This window comes from Cupressus sempervirens, chromosome 6, assembly GCF_028749045.1.
Source record: "Cupressus sempervirens isolate cs-2001-9-10 chromosome 6, ASM2874904v1, whole genome shotgun sequence".
In the NCBI taxonomy this organism is placed as follows: Eukaryota; Viridiplantae; Streptophyta; class Pinopsida; order Cupressales; family Cupressaceae; genus Cupressus; species Cupressus sempervirens.
In genome coordinates this window covers 524843913-524857333 of record NC_143123.1, presented here as the reverse complement: position 1 = coordinate 524857333, position 13421 = coordinate 524843913, and the positions used below count along the sequence as shown (strand labels likewise).

At 35.9% G+C, this 13421-nt stretch overlaps 1 protein-coding gene across 4 annotated transcripts in view; it reads left to right on the top strand.

The window, feature by feature from the left end:
- The window catches only part of LOC149553327 (E3 ubiquitin-protein ligase CHIP-like), a 99053-nt gene that overhangs the window by 19354 nt on the left and 66278 nt on the right, over positions 1 to 13421 (top strand). For all 4 annotated transcript variants that reach the window (XM_089788786.1, XM_089788785.1, XM_089788784.1 and 1 more), the window contains exons 2-3: positions 12053 to 12119; positions 12203 to 12266. In XM_089788786.1, coding sequence (XP_089644912.1) covers positions 12053 to 12119; positions 12203 to 12266 — 131 coding nt within the window. The remainder of the gene's footprint in view (positions 1 to 12052; positions 12120 to 12202; positions 12267 to 13421) is intronic.

Here is a 13421-nt window from a genome sequence, read left to right as displayed (position 1 = left end):
ACCATGAATGGAAACACACCCAACGATGATGAGGAGAGCTGAAGTGATGACAAAGCAAAATAAACTGCCAACATGTGAAAATGCCGACTAGAGAAAACACATCCTCCATGTAGGTGGAGTAAGATGAAAAGAAGCAGCAAGATAATAAAGATACCAGTAGAAATGAAGGCAGTGCCATAATACGAACTATCACCAATATTGAAGGTTGAAGTGGAACATACTGAGGAGGACACAATGATGAATATGTAATCTCAAAACAGTGGACAAATAATTGCCAACATAGCTGACATAAAGTGAGCATGAATTATGGAAATCTCCAGCCATAAAGCAATCATGCGAAACCATGAGAATGTAGACGGCAAACATTCAGAACTCCAGAAAATAGTATGGAGCTCTTCAAAACTGTGAACACAAGGGGAGAAACTGAAACAGGCAGAAATGATCATCACAGGTAAAGATCTGTCTTGAAGCTACCATTTCAACAAAATGAAGGTAGATCAACCAAGGTATTGACTGATGAAATACCAAAGGAGAAAATTGAGATAGTTATAGCATCACATTGGCTGAAGCTTGAGGAGAAAATGGACAAGATGAATGTAAACCAATTGAATTAAATGATTTCATTAATGATGCTTTTAAATTCTTGTATAATCTTGTTAAAGGGGAGATTCTAAAAAAAGGTGGAAATGATGAGGAAGTGAATAATGACAATGACATGCGTGAACAAAAGATAGAGTTATGGAGACTTGTAGATGAAAAAAAAAAAAGAAGTAACAGATACAAGACAAAGGAAAAAAAATACACAGGCAGATTGAAAATAACAAGAGGGACAATTAAAAGTTTGAAATGGATATGAAGCAGAAGTTAGATATAAGCAACAAAACACAAAAATATATAGCAGATATTATAGCAGAAGTAGAACACAGATAAACTCCTAATGAAGAGAACACAGAGGAATTGGAAGACAGGGTGACAGAAAGTAAAAAGAAGTGGATGTTGGAGCAGCAGTGGTTAAAGGAGAAGAAGACAAACAAGTGCAAGATGAAGAAGCTACAGAGATGGAAGTGGAAGGAAGTGCAGAAAATGAAAACACTGATTTGGATTTGTGGACACAAGTTGCAGCAATAGAGAGAATGGATATATAACTTTAAGGTATGCAGGCAGTTGGAATAGCTTAATATGCAAAGAGGGAGATTGAAATTGAGGATAAAGAAGCTGTTGCAGTTAAGATGGAATATGGATTAATGTATGCAGATGCTAGTAGTGATATTGTGAAGCCTAATACAAATGAAGAAGTGGACGATGATTTTTTGATGGCCATTGTGGAAGACAAATTGGAAAGTGTGATGGATGAAGTTGTGCAAGTAGACAAGATAGTAGGTGCATATACAATAGATACTGAAGATGTTGGAATATCAATGTATGGGGTGTGTGAGTTTGAAGATGTGGAAATCTAAATTTCCATATAATTGCTTATGTTGATGAATGGGTGAGAAGAGAATAGAAAGGGATGAAAAACAATGTTGATAATCTCATGAGAGAAGAGAAAATAAGTTGTAGGAATATGGTAGTTCATCTAGAAAAATGGTGGAAACAAAGAAAGAAAGGAATCAAGGGAACTAGTTTTTGGTGTTACTCTCATGTACATGAGTACCTGACTTCTTCTTGTCTACTAGGAAGCTTGATGCGAAGCATTGAGCCATAAATTTATCTGTGGTAGTTTTGTTTGTTTGGGAAACAATTTATAGGGAAAATAATGCACAATGGTTAGAAAATAGAGGAGCAAGGAAGAGAATAGAAATACGCAAGTACAAAATTGCATGGAAAAAAGAGGTCAGCTAGGAGGGGATGACTTTGTTGACGACAAACAAAGATAGAGGATGCAAGAGGTGATTGTGGACAAAGAGATGGCTGTTGAAGTTTGTTTTGTTATATGATACCTCTGCATTGAAAAGCCATTTCCATAGAAAGATACAAGTAGATGGTTCACATAGAGGATTGGAGAGCAGAGAAAGAATGGGTGTGAATGTATGCATTGGAGAATAGTTTGACTTGACAAAGGATTATCGGGTTTGCGAAGAAGAAATTTAAATTAAAAAAGAAGATTGTTTGGGCAATTTATTGTTGTCTTGCATAATAAAGAATATCAATTCTTAATCTTGAATTTGTGTTTGGCTCCATATGATCAATTGTAAGTACTAAGGAGTACCAACTTACTGATTGTCTAGATGCTTTGTTTTCATTGTAATTATGCGTCTTTGCTTCTTAGGTTTTAGAGGCTCAATTATTATTTGTCGAATGAAAGTTGTCTCTTTGTGCCTATAAGGGTCTTAAAATAGTTCCTATCATCATTGTTAAGCTAGTTGTTTGAAAAGACCATGTTTCAGTTTGCTAATGCGATGCAAGTTATCGTCATTGCTGTAAAGAGGTTTGTCTTTTTGAAAAAGAAGCTTCCTTTGTTTCGTATGTGAGTGTGAGAGTATCAAAGAAAGAGAATCTGAGGTTGTTTCCATTACTTAACTAAGAGATTGGCAACTCTTAATAGACTTTGGATACTACTACTTCTCTTATATATGTAATGAGATCTATAATAGATGTCTTACAAGTTCCTCAACAGTGTCCCACTTATCATTATGGTCTTGTTTCTCCTTTATGACAGGGTGTACCTTCTTCTTATTGGCACAAATCTTGCCTTTTGTGGCCACTTGCCTAGTCATAGGGGTAGATAGATATTGTACGATTTTTTTCCTACCACAAGGATTGCTTTGGCCTTGGATGGTTCATGTGATCCTAGTGGATAGACTCTTCTTAGCCCATTGCACTCCTCCATGAGTATTATTAGATCTTGTAGCTATATATTCATAGTCATTGATTATGGCATTAGTGACTTTAGCATTTCTAGTCCAAACATCGATACCTGATGTTCTCTAGCTTTCCCCTTTGGCTGTTCTTTGTTCTTCGGGGTTCTTTTCCCGTCTTTACTATTTGTACCTATTTCTTGATCCCTTTCTTTGGTAACCCCTTGTTCTTTACTTTATTACCTTTCTTATTCACCTTGAAGGGATCTTTCTAGGCTTATCTTCTTAGAACTTTTTACTATATACTGGTGTTCTCTCGAGTCCCATTAACCAACGTTTGGCCACTTGTGAAAACTTATGTAGTTTCTTTCTTTCCTTTACCATTATTTCCATTTGGAGATAAGATAAGATAATGATATTAATATCCAACAAAAGACCAAAAAAGGTCTATGGGACTGAAAGATTACAATAGTGAGGCAAATACTAGCAAGAACACACAAAGGTGTTCGAAAATAAATGACTAAAACCAAAGCAACAACAACGAAGAAAACGCTAAGAGAGACTAGGAGTCATTCTTAGGCGAAAAGAAATCAATCACTGAATGATACACATGCCGATATGTAGAGGCACTGTACTATCTCTGGCCATTCGCAGAGGAATGTCGCTGGTGCAAGTAATCGGAGCGAGATCTGACACATCTGGATAGCTCGGTAGATCTAATAGAGCTAGAAGACTTTTTCACATCGTGCAAAGGAGATAATGGTGTAAAAAAGGTAGTAATGAGTTGAGTAGACGAGTGGCGGTGCGGAAGCAGTGATTAGATCGTGCTATCACAGAGTTGCTTCATGACCACAACACTGACAATCTCGGTTGTTCCTCTCTTGGTTTTTCTTTGCTTTGTTTTTTGTTGTAGATGTTCAAACTTTTCAGAGTTGTTGGGCATTTGGTGTTTGACAAGTTTGTTGCTTCAATCCTTTGTTTTTGGGTCATTCTTCGTGTGTCGTTGGACTTTTGGACGTCTAATGTCCAAAAGCTTGGTTGTTGTCATGCTGACATCATCTTGATTATGTCTTAAAAATCACATTTAGGGTCTTTTTGGGGTCATTGTGTCTTCGACTTGTGCTTGTCCTCTACTATTTGTGACTTCATGATTTCATGCTCCTAGTGTTAGTGTCTTTGCTTGAGCTTCCAACATCTAGTTTCGTCGTCCTTTACGTCCTTGTTATGAGGGTTTCATCTTTTCTTGTTCGCCTTTTTCTCCTTGTTTCATTTTTACTTGCATCCTAGGTTTTTGTAGGGTGATAGCTTGGACAGTAAGCCTAGTCTAGTCTAAGTCCTCTTCGTCGTTGGACATTCGGATGTCTCGGGCCAGGACAACGTCACAACCTTGCAACTCTAACTTTGCCTTACGCTGTTCACTCACTTCAGTTGCCCAAGACAGTAAGCCTAGTCTAGTCTAAGTCCTCTTCGTCGTTGGACATTCGGATGTCTCGGACCAGGACAATGTCACAACCTTGCAACTCTAACTCTGCCTTACGCTGTTCACTCACTTCAGTTGCCCAAGTCCATTGAGTTCTTGGGCTTGTTGGGCCTTCAAACTTTGACAAGTATGCCAACTCTGAAAACCTCAATTTTTGCAATTCTGAATTTTTTCAACAACTTCAAAAATGCCAAGTCCTTGAAGTGTCGGACTTGTTAGACCATTGGCCTCCATAAAATTTTACCTATAACTTTATGGGGCTTGGCCTAGCCTATTAAGATATTTATAATAAATTGAAAGCTGATTTTAAACAGAGAATGGATCAACCTTCTCCAAGATGTCTGACAATCTCAAACTCCGACTTTAAGGTCATGATTTGCATTCTTCGCTTCTTCTCTCTTTTAGACTTTCAACCTTCAAAATCATCTTCGCACTTTGATCCCCGAAATGTCTAGTCTGTCTATTGAGTCTTTGTAGGTTGGTTTTGTTAGTCGTGTCTTGGTGTTTTGAGGTCCCAACGAACGTGAATGTTGCCTTTAGGTTGGTTAAAGAGAAGTACTTAGTCACTCCTTCGCCAAGAGCCTGATTGGATAAAATTGACACACGTTGTTGTTATATGATAAATGACATTGAATATCCAATGGTGTTGCTAAGTAGTCTTTGGTCTACCCTCTGCACAAACATTGGAACCATGAATGGTGCACTTTATTGAGAATATTTGAAGTGGAAGGAATAGGATTGACCGAGCAACACTCATAAGTGATAATTTGCATGACCAACTTTAGGAGGTCTAGGATGATCGTAATTTTTACATTACATCATACATAGTGTATCTGCTTGCTGCAAATATCCAAGTCTCACCAAAGGAGGATAAATTCAGGATCTACAGGACTGACGACATGTTGTCTATCCACAATTGGTGAAGAAGGAAATGCTCAATGTTGGGAGCCTTGAATTCATAATTGTTAACACCACATTCATCTTTGCAATTATTTGTCACATCAAGGGTGATTATGTGAAAAGGCTATCAATAAAGTTGCTCATTATCTCTAGCTTCTCACATTTACCTATATCAAAGTGTTGGGCTACACCATATACTTAAAGAAGCTCCTGTGCTGTCCTTTGGATAGATTTGTTTTGTTCAGTATTGGAAGGCAACTAGAGAATGCTCATGAGAACATCAAGGGCAAGAATAAACATTGTTGGGACTTTCCCATCCTATAAGGGATCCACACAATTCAGGACATTAAGACCATTAGAGCTATTGTCTATGAATGGGATGATATTTGCTTGATGACTTCAAGCTCATTCCTCTAGTGTTTGATGGTGACCTTGTTTGCTTTTTCAACAAATTGGCAGGGAAGACATTTGTGCATGAGCCTCATTCTAAGGATCATTGGATAAATTGCTTAGATGATAATGACGTTCGCATCACAGATTACTGCCAAATGAACTTGGAGTTGGCACAGTATACTCTGCAAATTAAGATACCTCCAAAGGCATGGAAGAAGAATACCGAAGATGTATTGGATCCTCTGGATAATAAAGATGAAGTATATAAGAAGGGAGTACAAAATGCCGAGGTGGTGAAGTTGGAGATGATAACATTAATCATCATATCCGACATATCACAGATCTAACTCTTAGATGGTTGGTGAAGCCTTTTGCATTGGATCCTATACCAGAGAGATATCAATTGGCAATTCCATCCAAGATTGACAAGGGTAAAGGATGGAGAGTAAACATTCTTACTTTCAAGCCTACTGCTACTCTTTGGCCCGAGTTAGTAAAGAGGCACACTTGGCTTGTTGCATATGAGGTCAGAATAAAAGCATGTAGAGATAATGTTAAGAAGGACAAGTGCCCTATCTAGGATGAAGAAATAGAAGATGAAGAAGCTTTCATAGCCCCAAGAAGTCAACTACCGTAAAATTTAGAAGGACTTTTATTTTTGCATTTGCTTCCAGAGTAGTTATTTCAAAACAAGGGTCAAAATAGATGGTGAAGGGAAAAGTATATAAGAGAAAGAGATTCAATACTACTCCCTCACCACAAACGGGTGCTTTACTTGAAGAGCTCGATGAGGAAGAAGAGGAAGCCCCCTTAATCAGAAGAACTCAACAAACTACTATTGTTGAGGCCGCGAAAAGAAAGAAAGAAACCTTAACACCTAAACATTAATTAGAGGCCATCCAAGTCAACGACTCCACAACAGATGAAAAGGAGATGGATGAGGAACTGTGTTCAAGTTGGTTTACCGTGGAAGATTTTGATTTCCTTCCACCTCCCCCTAGTGTATTCCACAACTCAGATTTTGTTCAAGCTATTGGAACTGCAATGCAAGATATACAGGAACTAGTAGTCAAACAAGTAACTGTATTAGGGAAATCTATAAATGTATTAGAATCTTCCAAGGCTGTAGAGATGCTGTAAGATTCTTGAATTTAACCAATCTATTCTAAGTGTGATTCCCAATTAATATTCCAAATACAATCATGTACCTTGGTTTCTAATATATATTCTTATTTTGTTAAGGAAAAATTATGAATATATTCGTAATGTCTGGATTGTAGATTTCTTTATTATAGTTGAGGCTTACAAGGTTGAATACTAGAACGATGTTCAAATTCATACATAATATAGTGAATATGGTAATGAATTTGAAATTCAATTACAATCTTTCAAAAAACATAATGGTCTATACAACAAGTTTATATTAGCACACTTGGAGTTTATATCACAATCTGGCACCCTTTTGTTTATTTCTCTTTACTTGTAGATTGTTGTTGTCGTGCTTGTTCATTTCCTAGGTATTTATTTGAATTATAAATACACAACTGCAATGACTCGCATAGGACAATGTTTATGAGTATGCTACTGTAATAATGAAAAAATCACCGACTTGCTTGTTTGTCGACTTGCACTCTCCATTTTAATTCCTTTCATATACAAAAGTTAATACAACTGTATCCAATAGTTTCCTTATGATGGAATACTGCCAAATAATCACCTTACTTCCAAAGTTTCCTATTGTCAGTATAAGGACGACAAGGGTTCTTGCCTTTCCTCGAGATATATTGGCCGTCGAGTTAACAGTGCATGCTTCAACATGGCTTGTTACTATTCTAGTTTGGGCAATCTTAGGATATGTTCACTGATATTTGATGATGAAATTGAATTCATTACCTTTGTTGGTAATTTCCACCAACACTCGCAAAGCTTAAAGAATTGGCAAGATTCTTCAACTTCATATTGCTTTGTCCTCTACGTGAGTGGCCTTGGAAACTATAATGAATTAAACTCAATGTTTCGATTCCTTCCTGTGTTTGTCACTGCTGAGAGCGAATGCAATCACACTTATTCTTAATACCACTCGGCCAGGCAGATTCTGACGAAAGGAATTATGTTTTATACTTCTTTCTTAGCAACTTCAAATTTCTTCTTAAGAATCCGCCTGTGTTCTCGACTAGGTCAGCCTAAGAAATTGATGAAAGGAGTAAATATATTTCTAGATTCAACATTTGCTTCAAATCGAATAACTTGTATTATTTCCCAAATCTCCAAATCATGCCTCCACCTTCTTGGCAATGCCTTTATAAGGGAAGAAATTCCCGTATTACAACTTTCTCCAGACAACTCTTATAATTAATGATTTAATATTAGTTTTTGATTTATTAACCAATAATAAATAATAATAATAATTAATAGTATTAGTTTATAAAATATTTAACTAATATTAGATAATCATCATTATTTATTCCATCTCTTTATTTAGGGACATTACAGACACAAATATTGACTAACCCTCCTTAGGACAGAGCTACTAAGACCTTACAGGAGCTTGAGAAAGAGGTAGCTAAGGAGAGACAATAGGAGCAAGGAGAAGTCCTTCATGAGGGATAAATAAGTACAAAACATGTAATGAAGGAGGTTCAGGGTGATGAATCCCCACCAACTACTGAGGAGTAACCTCAACCCATTATTTTCCCTCCGATGATGTCTCAAATACAAGCACAACCTACTACCATAATTGAGACATTGGAACAAGTTGAAAAACCGCTAGTATGACTCATGAGACTAAGGAAGAAGAAGACAATGCCAAGTACATGGTTGTATGCGGAGATCATGAATAAGCCTCCACCTCTAGTTGAGAAAGAAACATAGTAGGTACATGTTGCAGAAGCTTAAATAGATAATGCTTGGCCACCACAACTAAGGGAAAAGACTTCTAAGGTTCAATGGGAACAAGCAAAGATCAATAAAGAACTTGAGCAAAAAGAGTCTACCTCTATGAGTGAGAACCTTGTAAGACCATATGAGCCTCTAAATGCGTCCACAAAGCCCATTTGGTTATCTAAGGTAGTACAACTGAGAAGAAGATAATACACGACAGACGAGGATGTAGACATGCTTGTATCAAGAAAGTCCTTCGATCAAGCAAAATCCAATAGAATATCACAAAGAATGTCATGTGACAAGATGCAACAGTTAGATGGAAGGCACAAGTTGTGGTCCCTTTTCCATAGGCGAACACTGTGGATATCACACAGAAGGACTGTATTTTGGAAAGGTGAACCTAGGGTAAGCGACTTGAGAAGGTAGGAAGGCATTGGCAACCATGGGTTTGAAGCATTTGTTTACATGTGTAGAGTAAGTTGAAAGCTAGATTAAGGACTTGCAGAGGTAGAATGAGCATTGAAAGAGGTAGAATGAGCATTGAAAGATTTTGTTTCCAAAATGCTGGGTCTTATTTACCCTAATAATCCAAAAGCCACATAATAGGCCGTGCAAAAAAGTGAGCTAATCTAGATATTCATTTTGATTCTTTTGTAAAGACTCCTGTATAGTACAAAACTAGTTTTGCCACATTTTGGGAAGAATGTATAGTTAGAATTTTGCAGTTTCATCATTCAATTATTCAAAATAAGGGAGTTCTTTTCCAAATGGTAGAAGGTGTCGATGACATCCTAGACAACACCCATGCATGGGAGGCAGCTAAATCATATTTAAGGAAAATAATGAAGCAAAGCTTTGAAATGTTGTTCAAGTTGTATGAGAGCAAGGAGGTAGACAAATTTGATGAAGGGCTCGAGATGATAGTGATTCATACAAAGGAGCTTGTATCAATGTTCAATGATATTGAAGAAATAAGAAAGGATGCACTTAGATGTGTGGTTGAGGGAGATAAATTCTTTGACAGAATTAGTCTCAAAAAATATCAAGATGACAATTAAACTCAGTTATACCCCATAGAGATAGTGATCCAACAATTTAGAGGTATCCTAGAGGCACTGTTTAATGAGGATGATTTCCAAAGATTGTTCAAGAATAAGGAAGAAATCCATAATTTCATGAGAGGGATTGATGAATTAGAGGAGTTCACTATTGAGATTAGGAGATTCTAGACGAAGCAACAAAGAAAGTTCAAATATATGCCCATGCCAATCTATGAAGAGGTGATGGGGGATCATTTAGAGATTTCATGCCGAGTATCCGAGAGTGCTTCTAGATAATGAAGTTTGAAGTACAATATTCTGAGAATTTAGTCTTTTGCGGACTTAAAAAGTTTCACTATCCTGAATTTGGATTTTTAGACATCCGACAACTCCAATACTTTGACAAGGGTGAAAAGTGATCAGGACTTAGTGAATTTTGAATTCAAAATTTTGGAGATGCAATTGTACTCCAATAATTTCAGCCAATTCTTATATTGGGCAGCTTGCATGCCTTGGAAGCATCAATCAGCTGCATATATTCAAAGGTTTTCATGTACATGAATCATGACTATATTTATAGAAGAATAGATCTAGTTGAAGTTGAAGACCAATTTTTGCTGCAGTCTCTTTTCCTCCATTTATGGATGGATTTTTGAGTAGTAATGTGCGAATGCACAATGCAAATGGAAATAATTTGTGTATCGTAGTAATAGCAACTGGTTTATGAGTAGTTATGCATAGAATTTGAATGATTTGTATTGTAATTTTGCTCTCATGCATAGTTCAAACCCTAGCTTTGGGTTTTCTTAGTTTAGAGTTGAAGCACTATATAAACACATTTTTACAATGTAATTAAGGTCGACGATTTTGCAATAAAGCTATATGCAATTGGTGCTTTACTCATGGTGTGAGAATTTTGCTATCTATGCAAGATTATGAATTAAGCATTGCTAACTTATGAATTTCAAAGAGCCAATTGTGCTGCTTGTGATTAATGTCTGTGATCATTAGTGTTGGTGTTTGCTATTGTTGCAATTATCATGTTGTGACTAATTATTGGGAAGGTTCTTTAAGATAATACATTTGCGGTAGGTTCATGATTTAATGAATTTTGATACATCATGCATCTCCATTATTTCCTTGGTGTTTGCATTTACATAGTATAGATTGTTATTTGCTTCGTGCTTTGTGGGTTTTGTTCACCTTCCTAGCGGTTTAATTGACAAGATGATTTTGTGACAACTTTGTCCATTTGGGTTTTGAATTTCAGCAATTTACTTAAATTCTTGTTACCCTAACACTTTGCAATATTTTTGAAAATTGGTGAATTAGGAATTCTTTCTAGGAGCTAGTTTAAGTTGCATCGATAAACTTTTATTTTATTGTAAAAGATAGAATGCAAAGAAATGGAATCATGGCTACTGTTTGCAGCCCTACAGATTTATGCAAATCAACAAAAGCTTTTCATGAATAATCACATTTGTCTTCAATTGAGTTATCTAGGCGGTTGACAAATAACCTAAAGGAACCTTGGGGATAATTCTATTATCCTTTCAAGAGATAAATTTGTATCAAATTCCTGCCGTTGTCATTGTGCAATAATGACGCTCAACAATACACCATTGTTGAAGCTCACATTCTCCAGTGTTATTTGTGCCACTTCTATATTTCTTGTATCCCAAATTCTTCCAATATTCAAGTCTGAACAAAAAAGTTGTAGATATGAGGATTCAAGGGGACTTGAAAACTTACATAGGAGTAAGGCACTGATCTCTTTAGGGGGGCTTAAGTTCTATTTTTGAGAATGAGGGTGGTCCCATCAACAAAAAAATGATTGGCTATAGGATTATTTGAAATTTTCTCTTTCAAAATAGGAGATCCTACATTTTAGGGTTGCATATATGAGTGGGTGAGAAAGGGGTGGGACTATAAATTGCTTTGCCAAGTTTGCAATGCTTTTTCTCGCTTATTGGATATTTAATTAAGGATTTTCCTTAAAAATAATTTTGGAGGGAAAATTATTTGTTTTCTATTTGTTTATGTGCAAAGTATGGAAGACAAAGGTATTGTATTTATGAGACCACTAACTTTTTTAATTGTTGGTGCTTAAATTTTTAAGCCGAACTTGACTACAAGATTTATGGGATTAACAACTTTAAAATGTTCCTAAATCATGTAAAGCAGCTTCAACTTTATTTTAAAGGAAGCCCGCATCCATGGGACCTCATACCAAGGTTTGGTCTTAATTTCAAAATTCAGACCTAGATCTTCCTTTACGTTGCTAAAACTAGAAGCCAAGTTGCGAATAGTTTGTAAATAAACCTGAGGTGTTGGAAACAAAAATATATACCGTTCCATGTTCTGGCTCGTGTTAATATTCAATCATATATTGGAAAGGTTATACTAGATACTAGTGACAATTTTGAATAACTATTTTTTAAGGGAGATATGCAGCAGGTAGAAGATATTAGATTTTGTTTTTACCTTTTTCTTTGTTACATTAATGTTTGTCTCTATTGATGAAATTGAAATGATCTACGTGTTTGATTCTATGCAGGCAATAACCTTATACCCTGACAGAATAATTTATTGGACAAACAGAGCCCTTTGTCACAAGAAGCTCAAGTGAGTTGACAATGTCCTTTCTTCCTGGCTTTTTTATCTGTTTTTTGAATTAGAAATTAAATTTGGTTTGCCATTATATGCAGAGATTGGAAGCAAGTTGAGGCTGATTCTAGGAAGGCTTTGGAGCTTGACAAACAGTGTGTTAAGGTTTGTTGAGTCTCTCTATCAGATATTCTTTCGAATAAGCCACATATAAATGTATGTATTTATGTAGGTATTTGTGTGTTTATATATACATATTTATATGTGGCATAGCATTTCACAGCCAATTTGACCCCTGCATTATCTTAAATTCACATCTTATGAGCAATGCAGAGCTGTTTTTTGGTCCGTCTTTTTCAATGAAATTTGGTTATAACCCAAGTAACTCTAGATGATATAATTTATTAACTATAAATTTTCTTTAAATATGGCCTAAAACAATCACATTTAAACCTTTAAGAATCTTTATAGCGGGTTGTATTAAAAGAACAGAAGCAAGTAATTTGCTTTTGGCGCAGTCCAATGCTTTTTGAATTTTGCACTTTGTTTTTCTGAACTGAATGAACTTTCTTTGAGATCTTTTGGTAATAAATTGAAACTTGTTTCTAGGTATGGCTAAGGACTTGCATCAAGTTGTGAGTTAAGTCCCGCTTGCTGACAGTTTTTCCAATATAGAAGTAATTATTTTTGTACTATGTAAATATTGATACGATTTGAACAACCATCTTAGGCTTCACTTCAATCTTTAGAGTATGACAAAAGCAGCACCAAAATAAGACTAAGTGGGCATGAAAGCTAAAGGCTTTTGATTAAAGCGTCAAAACTTTAAATCTTTTTTCATACATTGGCATCTCTTGGAAGTCTTTTAATGGTCATGTTCTATTTCTAGTGGAGAAGGGGTGCCAATTTTTAGGTATCTTAATCTTTATTAGATTTTTATATCCATTCTTGCTTTGATGTTTCTCTCTTTCTATCATTTCAATATCTCCTCAGTGGTTCCCCTTAAAGTTTTTCTTTTTCCAATAAAATAAGATTATTAAGTCCCAATGATTGGACATTTGTAATCTATAAATAAGTGCATTCAGTACATAAAGTCTAGAGGGTAGTTGATGCTGCATGTACAACTCTGCTCTTTGTTTGCCTAGTCAAGTCACAATTGTCTTCATTTGATCTCGCTTTTGCTTTGCACCGAGTCTCATATTTTATTTGAGCACATTCAAGTTACTATCCTCTTTATTTGATCTTGCCTTTGCTTAGCATTGAGCCTCATATTTTACTTTGGCACATTCTTTGGTGTTAGAGGCTTAGTGATGCTTGGTT